This window comes from Podarcis muralis, chromosome 4, assembly GCF_964188315.1.
Source record: "Podarcis muralis chromosome 4, rPodMur119.hap1.1, whole genome shotgun sequence".
Classification (NCBI taxonomy): domain Eukaryota; kingdom Metazoa; phylum Chordata; class Lepidosauria; order Squamata; family Lacertidae; genus Podarcis; species Podarcis muralis.
In genome coordinates this window covers 30,341,836-30,353,999 of record NC_135658.1, presented here as the reverse complement: position 1 = coordinate 30,353,999, position 12,164 = coordinate 30,341,836, and the positions used below count along the sequence as shown (strand labels likewise).

At 40.8% G+C, this 12,164-nt stretch overlaps 1 protein-coding gene across 1 annotated transcript; it reads left to right on the top strand.

Annotated features, from left to right (window-relative positions):
• Positions 1-2: 2 nt before the first annotated feature.
• LOC114595808 (beta-1,4-galactosyltransferase 3-like) lies at positions 3-11,258 on the top strand. The gene is made up of 6 exons (XM_077927152.1): positions 3-255; positions 5,582-5,817; positions 6,746-6,936; positions 7,883-8,005; positions 9,736-9,840; positions 10,601-11,258. Exons 1-6 carry the CDS (start codon positions 3-5, stop codon positions 10,767-10,769), a joined length of 1,077 nt encoding a protein of 358 aa, XP_077783278.1. The 3' UTR covers positions 10,770-11,258.
• The last annotated feature ends 906 nt before the right edge of the window (positions 11,259-12,164 follow it).

Sequence of the window (12,164 nt, the reverse complement as noted above, 5' to 3'; positions counted from 1 at the left end):
GTATGGCTTTTGGAAAGAAAATGTCCCTTTCTCGAGTAGAAAATCCCTGCTTTCTGCTTTTTTTGATAATCTTTCAAGCAATATTCATCTTGATCCTGTACCGAGGCAGCAATTCAACTGTATATCAGACTTCTTTTCCGCTACCTCGCCCATTGGACTATTCAAAAACAGAGGATGTCTATACAAATCTCAGTTTGTTCACTCCTGCTCCTGATAAGACAAATATGCGGTACTGCAGTGAGTCACCAATATTGGGTATGTATTGTTGCAGGTTGATGTTGGTAATGCATCCTAATGATTTGAGTTGCGCATGAAAGCTGTATTTGGCTGTGATCCTAACTCGCACTTAGGAGCAGCAGGGCTGCATGAAGTAGTGGAGCCACCATCTCTTCCATTTCCTGGTTGTACTGCTCAGGGATAAGGAGGGACACACACACAGTAAAATTTCCAGTTTTCACTGTGCCAGCTCCTGGCTGGTCCTGCAGAGGGGCCTGGATCAGGCCCATTGGTAGTAGCTGGACTGACTAAGGCTCCAGAAGAACCTCAGCTGGGTGCAGTGGGATCCACCTTGTTCACAGAGCACACCCCACACTGCCAGGACTGGGTAGAGGGAAACCTGCTGCATTCCATCTCTCCAGTTAAGCTGATTGGGTTTTAGGAATGCTTTACCTGTATGTTGGGTGGTTATTATACTGGGACCGATGTGTGAAAGCATCTTTCCTAGTAGCATTAATTTCAAATATTACATCATTCTTTTAGAATATAGAATTTTGATGGGAAATTACACCTGTTGGCTTGTATTTTCTAGCGCTGGAATTGCAGGATATCCATTAAACAATGTATGTGCTTCCTTTTTTGAGTCAACAAACAGCATCATAAAAACCTGTAGCTACATCAACTACTTTTGTTTCTGTCCTTGACTGGCTGGGGATTGTCTTTGTTATGTGTTTGATAAATGGTTGGTTTGTTGTGCTAAGAGAACCTTGGCTACTACAGGAAACATTGATTTGATATTGGATGACCTTCCAGTGGACCCATGTGTTTGAGCTGTTTGACTGTGGAACAGTCTCCCTCTGGAGGTTGCAGACTCTCCTTCTTTGGAGGATTTTAAGCGGAGGTTGGGTGGTCATCTGCCATGGATGCTTTAGCTGAGATTCCTGCATTGCAGGGGGTTGGGCTAGATGACCCTTGGGTCCCTTCCAACTCTACGATTGTATGATAATACAATTTTGATATGTTAATTAGGTAATAAATTATACATTTTGTGTTGTTCAATCAGTACAAGAAGTTTCGACTTTATCAGAAAGGCAGTACTGTACTGTGTGTATTTACTGCCCCCACCCCAATTATGCATTACTAATGAAAGTAAGGCAGTTTACTTCAGGAGTGATTTCAGTTTTATATCCTCAAAATGCAGACACAAAAGCAGACAAATTTATATTCAGGCATTCCAAGCTATGCCTGGGGGACAGGTTTAGCAACTGTTCCCTTCTTCCAGGTGATAGCTGTATGCTACAGGGGCAGTCAATGGCCTGACTTTCTGCATAACTTGGGTTTTGATGAGATGTGATTTTGGTTTCCCAGGTCTTCCAAATATTCATACTCACACATCTGCCATACAACAGCAGATACACAACTTTGGCTTGGTATTGCTTTGCTATTAAAGGCAGCCCTGTTAAGGGAAGTATTTAATATTTAATGCTGTACTGTTTTTAACATTTGATTGGGAGCTGCCCAGAGTGGCTGGGGAAACTCAGCCAGATGGGCGGGGTATAAATAATAATAAATTATTATTATTATTATTATTATTATTATTATTATTATTATTATTATTATTATACTAAGCTACCTCATGAGCAAAGCTCCATTGGTGTTCTGTATCTTAATCTCATCTGACAAATGTTGCCCAACACTTGGACTTTTTATACATACGGCATTTGAGACTCAGTCCACATTAGTCTGACAAGAGATTTTGATTGTCCTTTTAACTTTTTGCCTTTGTTGTTGAAATTTAAGAAACCCTATGTTAATTTGGCTGGTGAACTTGCTTTTGTATTTTGGGTTGTAGGATTGTGTTCTTTTTGCATTACTTTCCTATATTAATCCTCCATTGGAAGCAGTTGCTTTTGCTATAAGTAGCTATCCTTTTTAACAATTGCTGTTCATCTTAAGATGTTTTTTAGTGTGCTAGATATTAGCATCCAGTACCTCTTATCTTGCATGCTGCTATTTTTAAAAACTTAATCTTTTTCAGTAACTGCCTGACTCCGGATTTGCGCTTGCATTATCTGCTCCAATGACTGTTTTTCTTACTGCTGTACTGGTTTTGACATAAGGCCAAACCATAGTTTAGCACAGGGGTAGGGAACTGGCTCTTGTGCTTGCGTTGTCTATTCCAATGCCTGTTTTTCTTACTGCTGGACTGGTTTTGACATAATGCTCACCATAGTCTAGCACAGGAGTAGGGAACAGGATCTGGCTGACAGGCCGATTCCTTGTCCCCCCCCCCCCAAACTCTAGCAGGCCTCTCACCTGTCCATCACCCAACATCACTATGATTTCAGTTGACCAATTCTTTCTTTGCAGCGAAGTCATCACCCTTGGCTTGTGTTTTTTCCACATGATGGCGAGTTCAGAATTGTTTATTACTGTTTTGGAATAACCTCCAGCTTGCTGTGTCATCCAAACCCAAATTGTGTTTAATCTTAACTATGGTTAGCAAAAGCATGCTGACTTGGACTCAAACTCCCATCAGTCCCAGTCCTCCCATCAGATATGACCTGAGTTGTGGTTCAGCAACATCTGGAGGACTATAAGTTCCCCATTTCTTCTCTCTTCTCGTTACATTCCGATCAAGCCAATATTATAAGGTGGGGAGTGAAATGAGAGGGAGTTGTGATGGTACTATATCCTAGGCAGCATTCATTTGGTTTTGATAAAGCTTGTGTAAATCATTCTGTGCAGCAGTGGCAATATCAGCAAATAGGAGCCAGACAAAGTATAGTTGCCATTCTGTGACTCCTGATGGGAAAGCAGTAGATTTGCAGTAATGAAATTCACACACTTGAAAAAGTGACACTGTCAATCTTTCAGCCCTTCTCTAGGAAAAAAAAGGAATAGCTGACTCAATCCAAATAGTGTAGTCAGGTTGTGGAAGAGATGGTGTTCTTTGCTTTTGTATGCAGTAAATGTCTAGGGTCCTCATTAGTAGTGAGAAGAAATAACTTCATTTCCATATTCTTGAAGGGTAAGGTTTGTAGTAGGCTGTGCTGCTTTTTGAGAAGATGAGTGTACCCATGATTGAATCATCAGTATAATCTGCTTAGTTATCAATGAAGTCTTCTGCACCAACCATGGCCGTAACCAGTTCTGGATTGTAGTGTGGTGCAGGCGGTTCCTTTGCACAGGGCGCTGAGCTGAGGGGGCACAAAATAATAAAAATGATAATAAAACCTATATTTATACAGGCACCTACTGAGAAGATCCATTTTAAAAGCAACAGTACTAAAAGGAATTATTGTGAAGATAAGGAATATTGGGTGTGTGGGTGTCCCAAATTCTGTCCTTGCCCAGGGCACCATATTACCAAAATCCTCCCCTGCCATTACTATTACTGAGAACTGTAATTGCTTTTCCCCCTTGAATCAGCAGATCTGATCCCTCCTAGTTTAGAGAGCTTGTTGGAAGCTGCCCAGAGTGGCTGGGGCAACCCACTCAGATGGGCACGGATTATTATTATTATTATTATTATTATTATTATTATTATTATTATTATTTGGTATGTTAACTTTAATTTTATATGCCTTAAGTAAGTGTGGTTTGACTTCCTATGCTCTCCTCCTACCCTTTTCCTTCCCATGAAGCCAACTGAATATCTTGAACCTTTTAATCCTCCTTGTTCTGCATAACTTACTCTTATTTTCCAAACCATTCTAATTACAGTGGTACCTCAGGTTACATACGCTTCAGGTTACAGACTCTGCTAACCCAGAAATAGTGCTTCAGGTTTGCTTTGCTTCAGGATGAGAACAGAAATTGTGCTGCGGCGGCAGCAGGAGGCCCCATTAGCTAAAGTGGTGCTTCAGGTTAAGAACAGTTTCAGGTTAAGAACAGACCTCCGGAACGAATTAAGTTCTTAACCTGAGGTACCACTGTATGTGATTTATTCAGCTGTTAAAAGAGATCAACAAACAGTGTGGCCAGGTGTTGTTACTCGCAGTGCTTGTCCCAGTGTGGTCTGTCTCCTGTGGATGCATGAAGGAAGTCACACAGTACAGTGGAACCTCGGGTTAAGAACTTAATTCGTTCTGGAGGTCCGTTCTTAACCTGAAACTGTTCTTAACCTAAGGTACCACTTTAGCTATTGGGGCCTCCCACTACCGCCGCAGCACGATTTCTGTTCTCATCCTGAAGCAACGTTCTTAACCCGAGGTACTATTTCTGGGTTAGCAGAGTCTGTAACCTGAAGTGTCTGTAACCTGAGGTACCACTGTATGCTCTTCTTGATTTCCATTTCTTTCTTGTACAGGTGCAATCATTGGATCTGCTTGAGTTAAAGGAACCAACTTTTGTTCTATACAGGATTAGAGTATGGGGATACTCTAGTCTGCAGTAAATCCATTCCTCCTTCACTCTAAACCAGCTTATATATGCAATTTAGTTGTAGTGTCCTTGCTGTGCTGGTGCAATGTCATATTCAACTGCGTGCTGGCATAGCAATTGGTGTTCCCTTGGCATAAGAAGGATCAGTCCCTCAGAATAGTAAATAGAGTTGGTCAATGTATAGCTTTATACCAGCCTCTGGTTTCAAGGCTGCTATTGATTGTGAAAATGGAACACTTTTAATTTAAAAATGTTAATTGAAGCGCTATGACCCCACTGACCCAAGGAAGCTGCATTGTATACTTAATAGCTCTTGCTGTTTAAAGGCAAATTAAGTACTGATTCCACAATGAAATATATTTCCTGTGAAGTACTTATATAAAAACATGCTGGAGTTTAAAAACTACCTAGAGTTTGTAAGAAAGCAGTTGACTAGCTTCTTATTGCAAGGGATTGGGTGATTTGTGCCTGTCCCTAATTGATTTTGCGTTCTGACATAATGGCCTTGTTTGGATGAGCCTTGGGATCATGCACTCATCCTTGCACAAGTGCAAAGAAGCATTCATTTTAAACTAGCAGCAGCTTGCTGGGGGCATCTAAGCTCAGGCAAGCTGCAAATCAAATTGTACTCTTAGGAAGCTGGCTTGCTTTAGTTTAGTTTAGCCATAGTTTAGGGTTTGGACGGAATGCTAAACCAGTTAATCTTAAATGGAAGTAGAAGCCTCTAATCTCCTCTGCATCCTTATCAGAGGAAAGGGGAAATGCACAGGCCTGAGGCTTGGAAAGGCTTGCTCTCCTAATGCTAATTAGTGGTTTAGTCAGTTATGTCTGAGCTCAGCCAGAGCCTCCCACACTCATTCTTGTAGAAGAAAAATGTTTAAATCAGCACCTGTGCTCTACCAACTATCCTCGTAGGAGACTTTATCTCCATGAATAACTTATTCTGAAACTCACCCACTTAACCCTTCTTCTCATACAGTTGGACCCTTAGCTGTCACATTTGACACACTACCCAGTGAAGAAACGATCATCAGCAAAAACCCGTATGTCCAGTCAGGCGGTCACTACAGCCCTCCACACTGTGAGGCTCGCTACAAAACTGCTGTCATTGTGCCACACAAGAATCACGAGAAACACTTGCAGCACTTCCTCTATTATCTCCATCCCTTCCTTCAGCGTCAGCAGATTAACTACTGTATCTACTTGATTCATCAGGTAAGCCAAACCAAAGGCACGCTGCAAGTCTCTTTAACATGTTTTTTTGAATAAAATGAGCTAACGCAAAGGTTGCCTGATAAGTACAGAATATGGGAGTGTGCCTGCAGTTTCGCTATACGGCTGTCTATAAAGTGCTCCTCATAAAATCAAAATCTGCTTCTGTGGAGAAAAAAGTTGAAATGTCAAGGATGCTGCTGCTTTCTAAATTGCAAGTGGTTAATCTTCTAATCAGCCATGCTGCTTTTATGCCAGATGGAGTACATGCTATGAGTGCTGCTTAGTCCAAACTCTTCCTATGGATGTTTCTATGAAATAATGTGATCTTCTGGGGATTTTAAAAAATAAAAAAATAAAATCACATGTAAAGATCAGAAACAAAAGGGAAGTACTGAAGAGAAGGTCATTTGTGGAGGGGTTAATTAGTTGTTTTTCATTTCTAGGTGTGAATGTGTACAGTTGATTTCAGACTTGATATCAGGCTTGTATGTTACAAATTTTGTGGTCATCACACTCATTATTAACCATGTAAACACTTTACAGCTGTTAACATATTCCAGTCCTGAAATGTTGGCAGTCTTGGTCCAGTGATTATTAGCTCTATTTTGCTTCTTCCATTTCCTCAGATCCTCATTCTCCACTTACCTTTCTTCATGTTCTTCTTAATAGCTATTCTTCACCCTTATTTTAGCCTCCTTATCTCTCATCCCATAGTCCAGCTGCTTGTGTGAGGTGGTGATCCCTTCCTAACCACTAATTTTGTCTTTCCTCACAGTTGCTGGACTGCAAACTAGTTTCTTCAACAACTGATTGATACGCCAAGCATGCCGAATATCTCAGTGTCACAAAAGCAGCACAATATATTATGAGCGCCCTCTAACCAATTCATCATTGTGTTCTAAGGCTGATTTTCGTTTTCTCTTTTCAGGCTGGAAGTGGCCCATTTAACCGAGCAAAGCTTCTTAACGTTGGAGTCCGCGAGGCCATGAAAGACGATGACTGGGACTGCCTGCTTCTGCATGATGTGGACCTCATTCCAGAGAATGATTATAATGTTTATGCCTGTGATGATTATTTCCCCAAACAACTGTCCACTGCTATTGACAAGTTATACTACAGGTAATAAATATCCTAAGTAAAAGGTATACTAGGCCCATATTACCATTGGCTGGGGGCAGGCAGGAGAGAGGAGAAGAAATGTAACACAAGTAGTACAAAAATGTAAATAGTACAAATTAAAATGAATTTATTAAATAATAATTGTTTTAAAATTATACGGGTTAACACTGGGCCAAGTGCTTTGCAGTCAACCAGCAGTTTTGCAAGTTTTGGCAATTTCATTTTTTATGAAGCAATTGGACAGAATACATCTACTCCTTTTCCCTTTCTAACATTGCGTGCATATGGATTAGGGTACGGAGCATAAAACCACACAGGTGTTCTCCTGCATGTGCTTCTTTTGTATGACACTTTGAACTGCAATCTGACTTGGGATTGTAAATCCCATTGAATTTATTTGCAATTTATTTTTATTTGCAAATACAACAAACCTTTAGAAAAAATGTGGCAGTGAGAAGCATACAATCAACAATAAAATGTTCTTCATAAAACAAGTAGAAAATACATTTGATAAGCCTAATACATCAACACAGCACCCTTCAGGAACGCCGATGAGTTTTAAGCAAGTGTGTAAGTGCCAATACTGCAAGTGCCTTCCTGGTGTTCATTGGAAGCACATTCCAAAGTGCTTTGTTTCTGTTGCAAGGAAAAACTGTTTTCTGGTATTTTCTTACTTCTAAGCATGCTTAAATCATGGCCTTAACATTGAGATGTAAGAGAGAAGAACCTTGGAAGGTATGTTTTTAAGGATACTGAAGTCTTGAACTTTTTCCAGAACTAATACTCCCTGTCTTCACAACACTTCTAGTACAGCATCAGGAGCACTAAGCCAGACACACGTACTCTTTGCTTTCCACAGCGCAGTGCAATATATATGTGTGTGTGTGTGTGTGTGTGTGTGTGTGTGTGTGTGTGTAAACTGATCTAGGTTTATTTTTCTTTGTAGTTTCCCATACTGGTCCTTTTTTGGTGGTGTAATTGCTTTGACCCCAGAGCATTACATGAAGATAAATGGGTTTCCAAATACCTTCTGGGACAAAGATGGTGAAGATGATGACATTGCTGAAAGGTACTATTGAGGAACAGGCGTTGAAAAAGGTTGTGATAAATTCAAACATAACAACAGTTAAGTTGTGCCTGTTTAAAAGAATGATGTGAGAGCTCTCCATCGCTCAATAGGACCTCTGTTCAGAAAGTGGTTGGTAATTACTTCATTTGATAGGTTGGATTTAAAGGTGCCCTTTTGCGTGTGGAATGTGTTTTCCATTCAAAGAAGCACTGTTTTGCACCTTTAGTTAGAAAAGTGTGAGAAGAATTGGCTGAAATGGCAGAACATTTGAAAACCGTCCTCTGAAAGCTGCTATTCCAAGGACGGGGCTGTACGGTGCAAGAATCTATAAACAAGCCTGAAGCTGCACTGTAGGGAACAGAAATTTTCGCTCTGTTGTTTATTTGTTTTTAAATCCAAACTCCTTGTACCATGTGACAAGCTGCTTAGGAATTTCCAAAGCAGTTTATGATAAAGGGTAGAAGATTGCTGTCTGAGATAAAAGGGCACCCATACAAGCCTTTGCAGACAGCTAAAAAGACTTTAAATTGGGATGTGTACAGGGGGCTGCAAGGTGACAAGGTGGTTTCTTACTGGGCATTGAAATAAATGTCAGCCAGTTGCTAGTTTGAGCAAAGATCAGCCCTATCAAACATGAATGTGGCAAAGTCTTGTGAAATTTCTGTTCATCTTTCCCGGGCATTCTTCTTTTCCCAAACACGGTTGACAGAATATAAAAATGTAAATGGAACACTTTGTTCTAACTGCTGTTCAAAGTAAAGGTGACTAACCTGTGGGCAGTATCCAGGCCTCCCTGCCCCATGTTTTGTGCCCCTCAAGATGTCCCCAAATTTGTTGATTTTTGTTGAAAGGCAAAATTATCCCCCCCCCCATTTTTCTAGTTGTTAAAAATGTGTTAACATTGACTAACTCTAGTGTGATGCCAATTTGTTTTTGTGCCCTTCATGCTCCCTATTGGTCCATTTTATTGTTATTACCATTCCTGAGGATCTCCTCCTGTGATTCTATGGTGCCTGATAATTATTGTGACACCAACCCCCCCTTCTCTAATTCCTCCTTTAAAAAATAGTTAATGAATGATACATAATTTAAAACATTGCAGAATAGCAGATGGGAAAGTATTTTGGAATGTAGACTTGATAACTGCAGTTCTCACTTTGGCCCAGTGCAGTTGAAGCAGAGAAATCTGACACGGCATCACCAGCCTGATAGGCTTTCATACTGGCCACTGAGGCCGTGAAGCCATTGTCAGCATATGTGGTTGTATTAGGACAATGTTACTCATATGCCTGCCCCCCTTTCAAAAAAAGGAAAAAACATTTCTAAGGAACAGCATTGAAGCTCATCAGATTGAACTTCAAAGAATTGGTTTGCTAACCCTAACCCTGATACAGAGTGGAGGCTGGTGCTAAAATCTGTTATTTCGGGTTTTGTGAGCCATTTTTGAGCAGAGGCAGAGCAATGCACCCAAGGTAGGACAAGAAAGAAAACGGCTGGCCTGATCTTATATAATTCCACCCACCAAGAGCAAATTATCCAGCCATCTTGTGCCTGTGTCACTGCTAGACAGAAAATAATTGACAATCACGAACCCTTAGAATATGCCAGTCCTAACCATTTCACCTTTGTTGCTGTCTGCCTTGATTTTGCCATTTTTATGGAGAAATGTTCTGAAATGCATGTACTTATGCTCGTAAATTAACGTTTTCACCATCTCTTCACTTCAAAAGGATTGCTATCGCAGGAATGGGAATAGATCGCGTTCCACTTTATGTTGGGCATTACAAAATGATAGACTATGGACAAGCTGCTGAACGTGTACAGAACCTTAAAAGGTGAATACAGATTTTCTTCTTTCCATGACCGGTTTTACATGCACTACACTTCCCAGCAGACAGGGCTTGTAACACGTTGCATCCGCACCAGATCAAACCACACCCTCACCCTTGAGCCAGGATATATATTTAAGTAGTAGAGACTTACAGTCTTTGGCACCTCAAATTCATTGTTTATCAATGCAACTACCAGCAGGATGGAGCAAAATATTTAAATATCTTATTGGTAAACATCTCCCCAACAGCCAGAGTTGAGGCATTCCAGCAGCTCTACAGGAATGCAGATAAATGAAGAGCAGAGGTGCCTATCAGCTACATCATCTGACGCAGAAACTCTTCTCAGCCTTAGCTGTTGTGGCTGCTTTGAGCTGAGAGATACTGTATATGCTCAGAGGCACACCAAGCAGATTACTGGACTGCCCTCGGTTCATAGCACTCAGATAGATTGAAAAATATGCCGCTCTTTGGCTGCACCTGGCCCTTTTGGTTTTGAAGGCTCTGCTTGTGAAGGTATTCAGTCTGCCACCAAATTTCCCGAAAGAGCCTCATGTGCTTAATAGCACATTCCTGGGTGAGGCACCTCCTGCTTGGAAGTTTTTCTTTGCAAGAATTCGCCTATGTATTCATGTTTCATAATGCTAGAAAATTTCCTCTTCATCTCTGCTGAAAAACCTAGACCTGTAACATTGATATCTCATTAGCATTTTTCTCTCTCTACTGTCCCTGCCTCACATCATTCCACCTTTACTTTCCCCTCTAGGCCTGCTGAACTGAACACTAAAAAAACGTGGAGAGATGATGGGATGAATTCTTTGGAATACAAACTCTTGGGAAAGAAGAAGTACCGTCTGTATGTTAACATTACTGTGGATATTGGGGCTGCACCCGTCCTACCACCTGAGGGCAAAAGCAAAGGAAACAAAGCCTGACTCTGGCAGATTTGACTCTTGCAGTGCTGGAGTTTGCTGGGTACAAACAGATTGTGTGGTACGCAGACATGAAGATGCATTTTTAAAGCTTCTATTTACAAGTAAAATAATAATAAAGTCACCACAAATGAACATGCGAGTATTAAGCTTGTGTATTTTTGGAAAAGCATGCAGCCATTGTAAAGTGCGATGTCTACTGAACCCTGCACTCTTACTCACCTGCACAGTTCTTGAAGAGCAAGTGTTAGATCTTATAACAGTTACACTGTGATGTGGATACTTGGCATTACTGTATCCTCTTAACCGTATGAATGTAACGTAAATTTATGTGTTTGTTCTATTTTTAGACATATTTTGCATTATAAATTCTGTTCTCTTGCACCAGTGTTAATGCTTTAAGGTGGCAGTTAAGTATTAAATGTGTTTCAAAGTGTTAATTTTGTAAAAGTTTATTTTTCAATGAATTTAAATAAACTGCACTGAGTATTAGCGTTTTGTCTCAGCTGCAATCATTACCTGCTTTTCTGAAGGATCATTTCTCTCCTTAGAGGCTTTGCATTGCTCCAGAGGTTTCTGATATACAGTACATGGCAAGGGAAGACTATAGCCTATGAGTTATTTGCCTCCTTCCCATATAAAAGAGCACATGGTCATTTTACAGTAAGGCATGGGTGTTAGGAGCTAACTCCCTAGTTCACATTCCTCCCTAAAGCAATTCCATCTTAAACGGAGATAAATGAGGTGTGAGAGTGGCCAAGGTTTGCACCCCACGTGCACTTTTGTTGTAAAAATTAAGACACCTTTTTTCTTTTCTTTTCCCCCACAAGCCTCTAGCAGAATTAATAACCTCTTCTTTCTATTCAAAGCCGTCAACAGAAGCCTTTACTCCATCGCTTCATTATGCCTTGAGATCTGATGACTGTGCTATAAACAGGCGGTGATCATCTTTACTTATTTCAGTGCAAATGGCAGGGGGACTTGACATATGAGAGATTAAGCATTTGCAAATTGCTTATGCAGTGCATTCAGTAATGTACAGCGAAGATGCATCAGTACTTCATCTTGTGTAGAACAACCATATTACAATGTTTGTTAGGTGTGAAGCAGGCAACAGGAATGCAGGGTAGCCCTGTGTACTGGCAGCATTCCCCCTTCTGCACAATTATTCTGAAGGAAGCGTCTGGCTTGCATAGAGAAGGTCCCTGGCTCAATCCCTAGCATCTTCAAGTAGGCCTGGAAAAGGCTGCCTGACTGAAATCTTGGGAGAGCCACTGCCAGCTAGTATGGACACTGGAGAGCTAGATGGACAATAGTATGACTTGTTATGAGACAGCTCCCTATGTTCTTAAGGGAGCTGCTTCAATAAGGGCAGGGTTTGCTCCACAGGGATGCAAA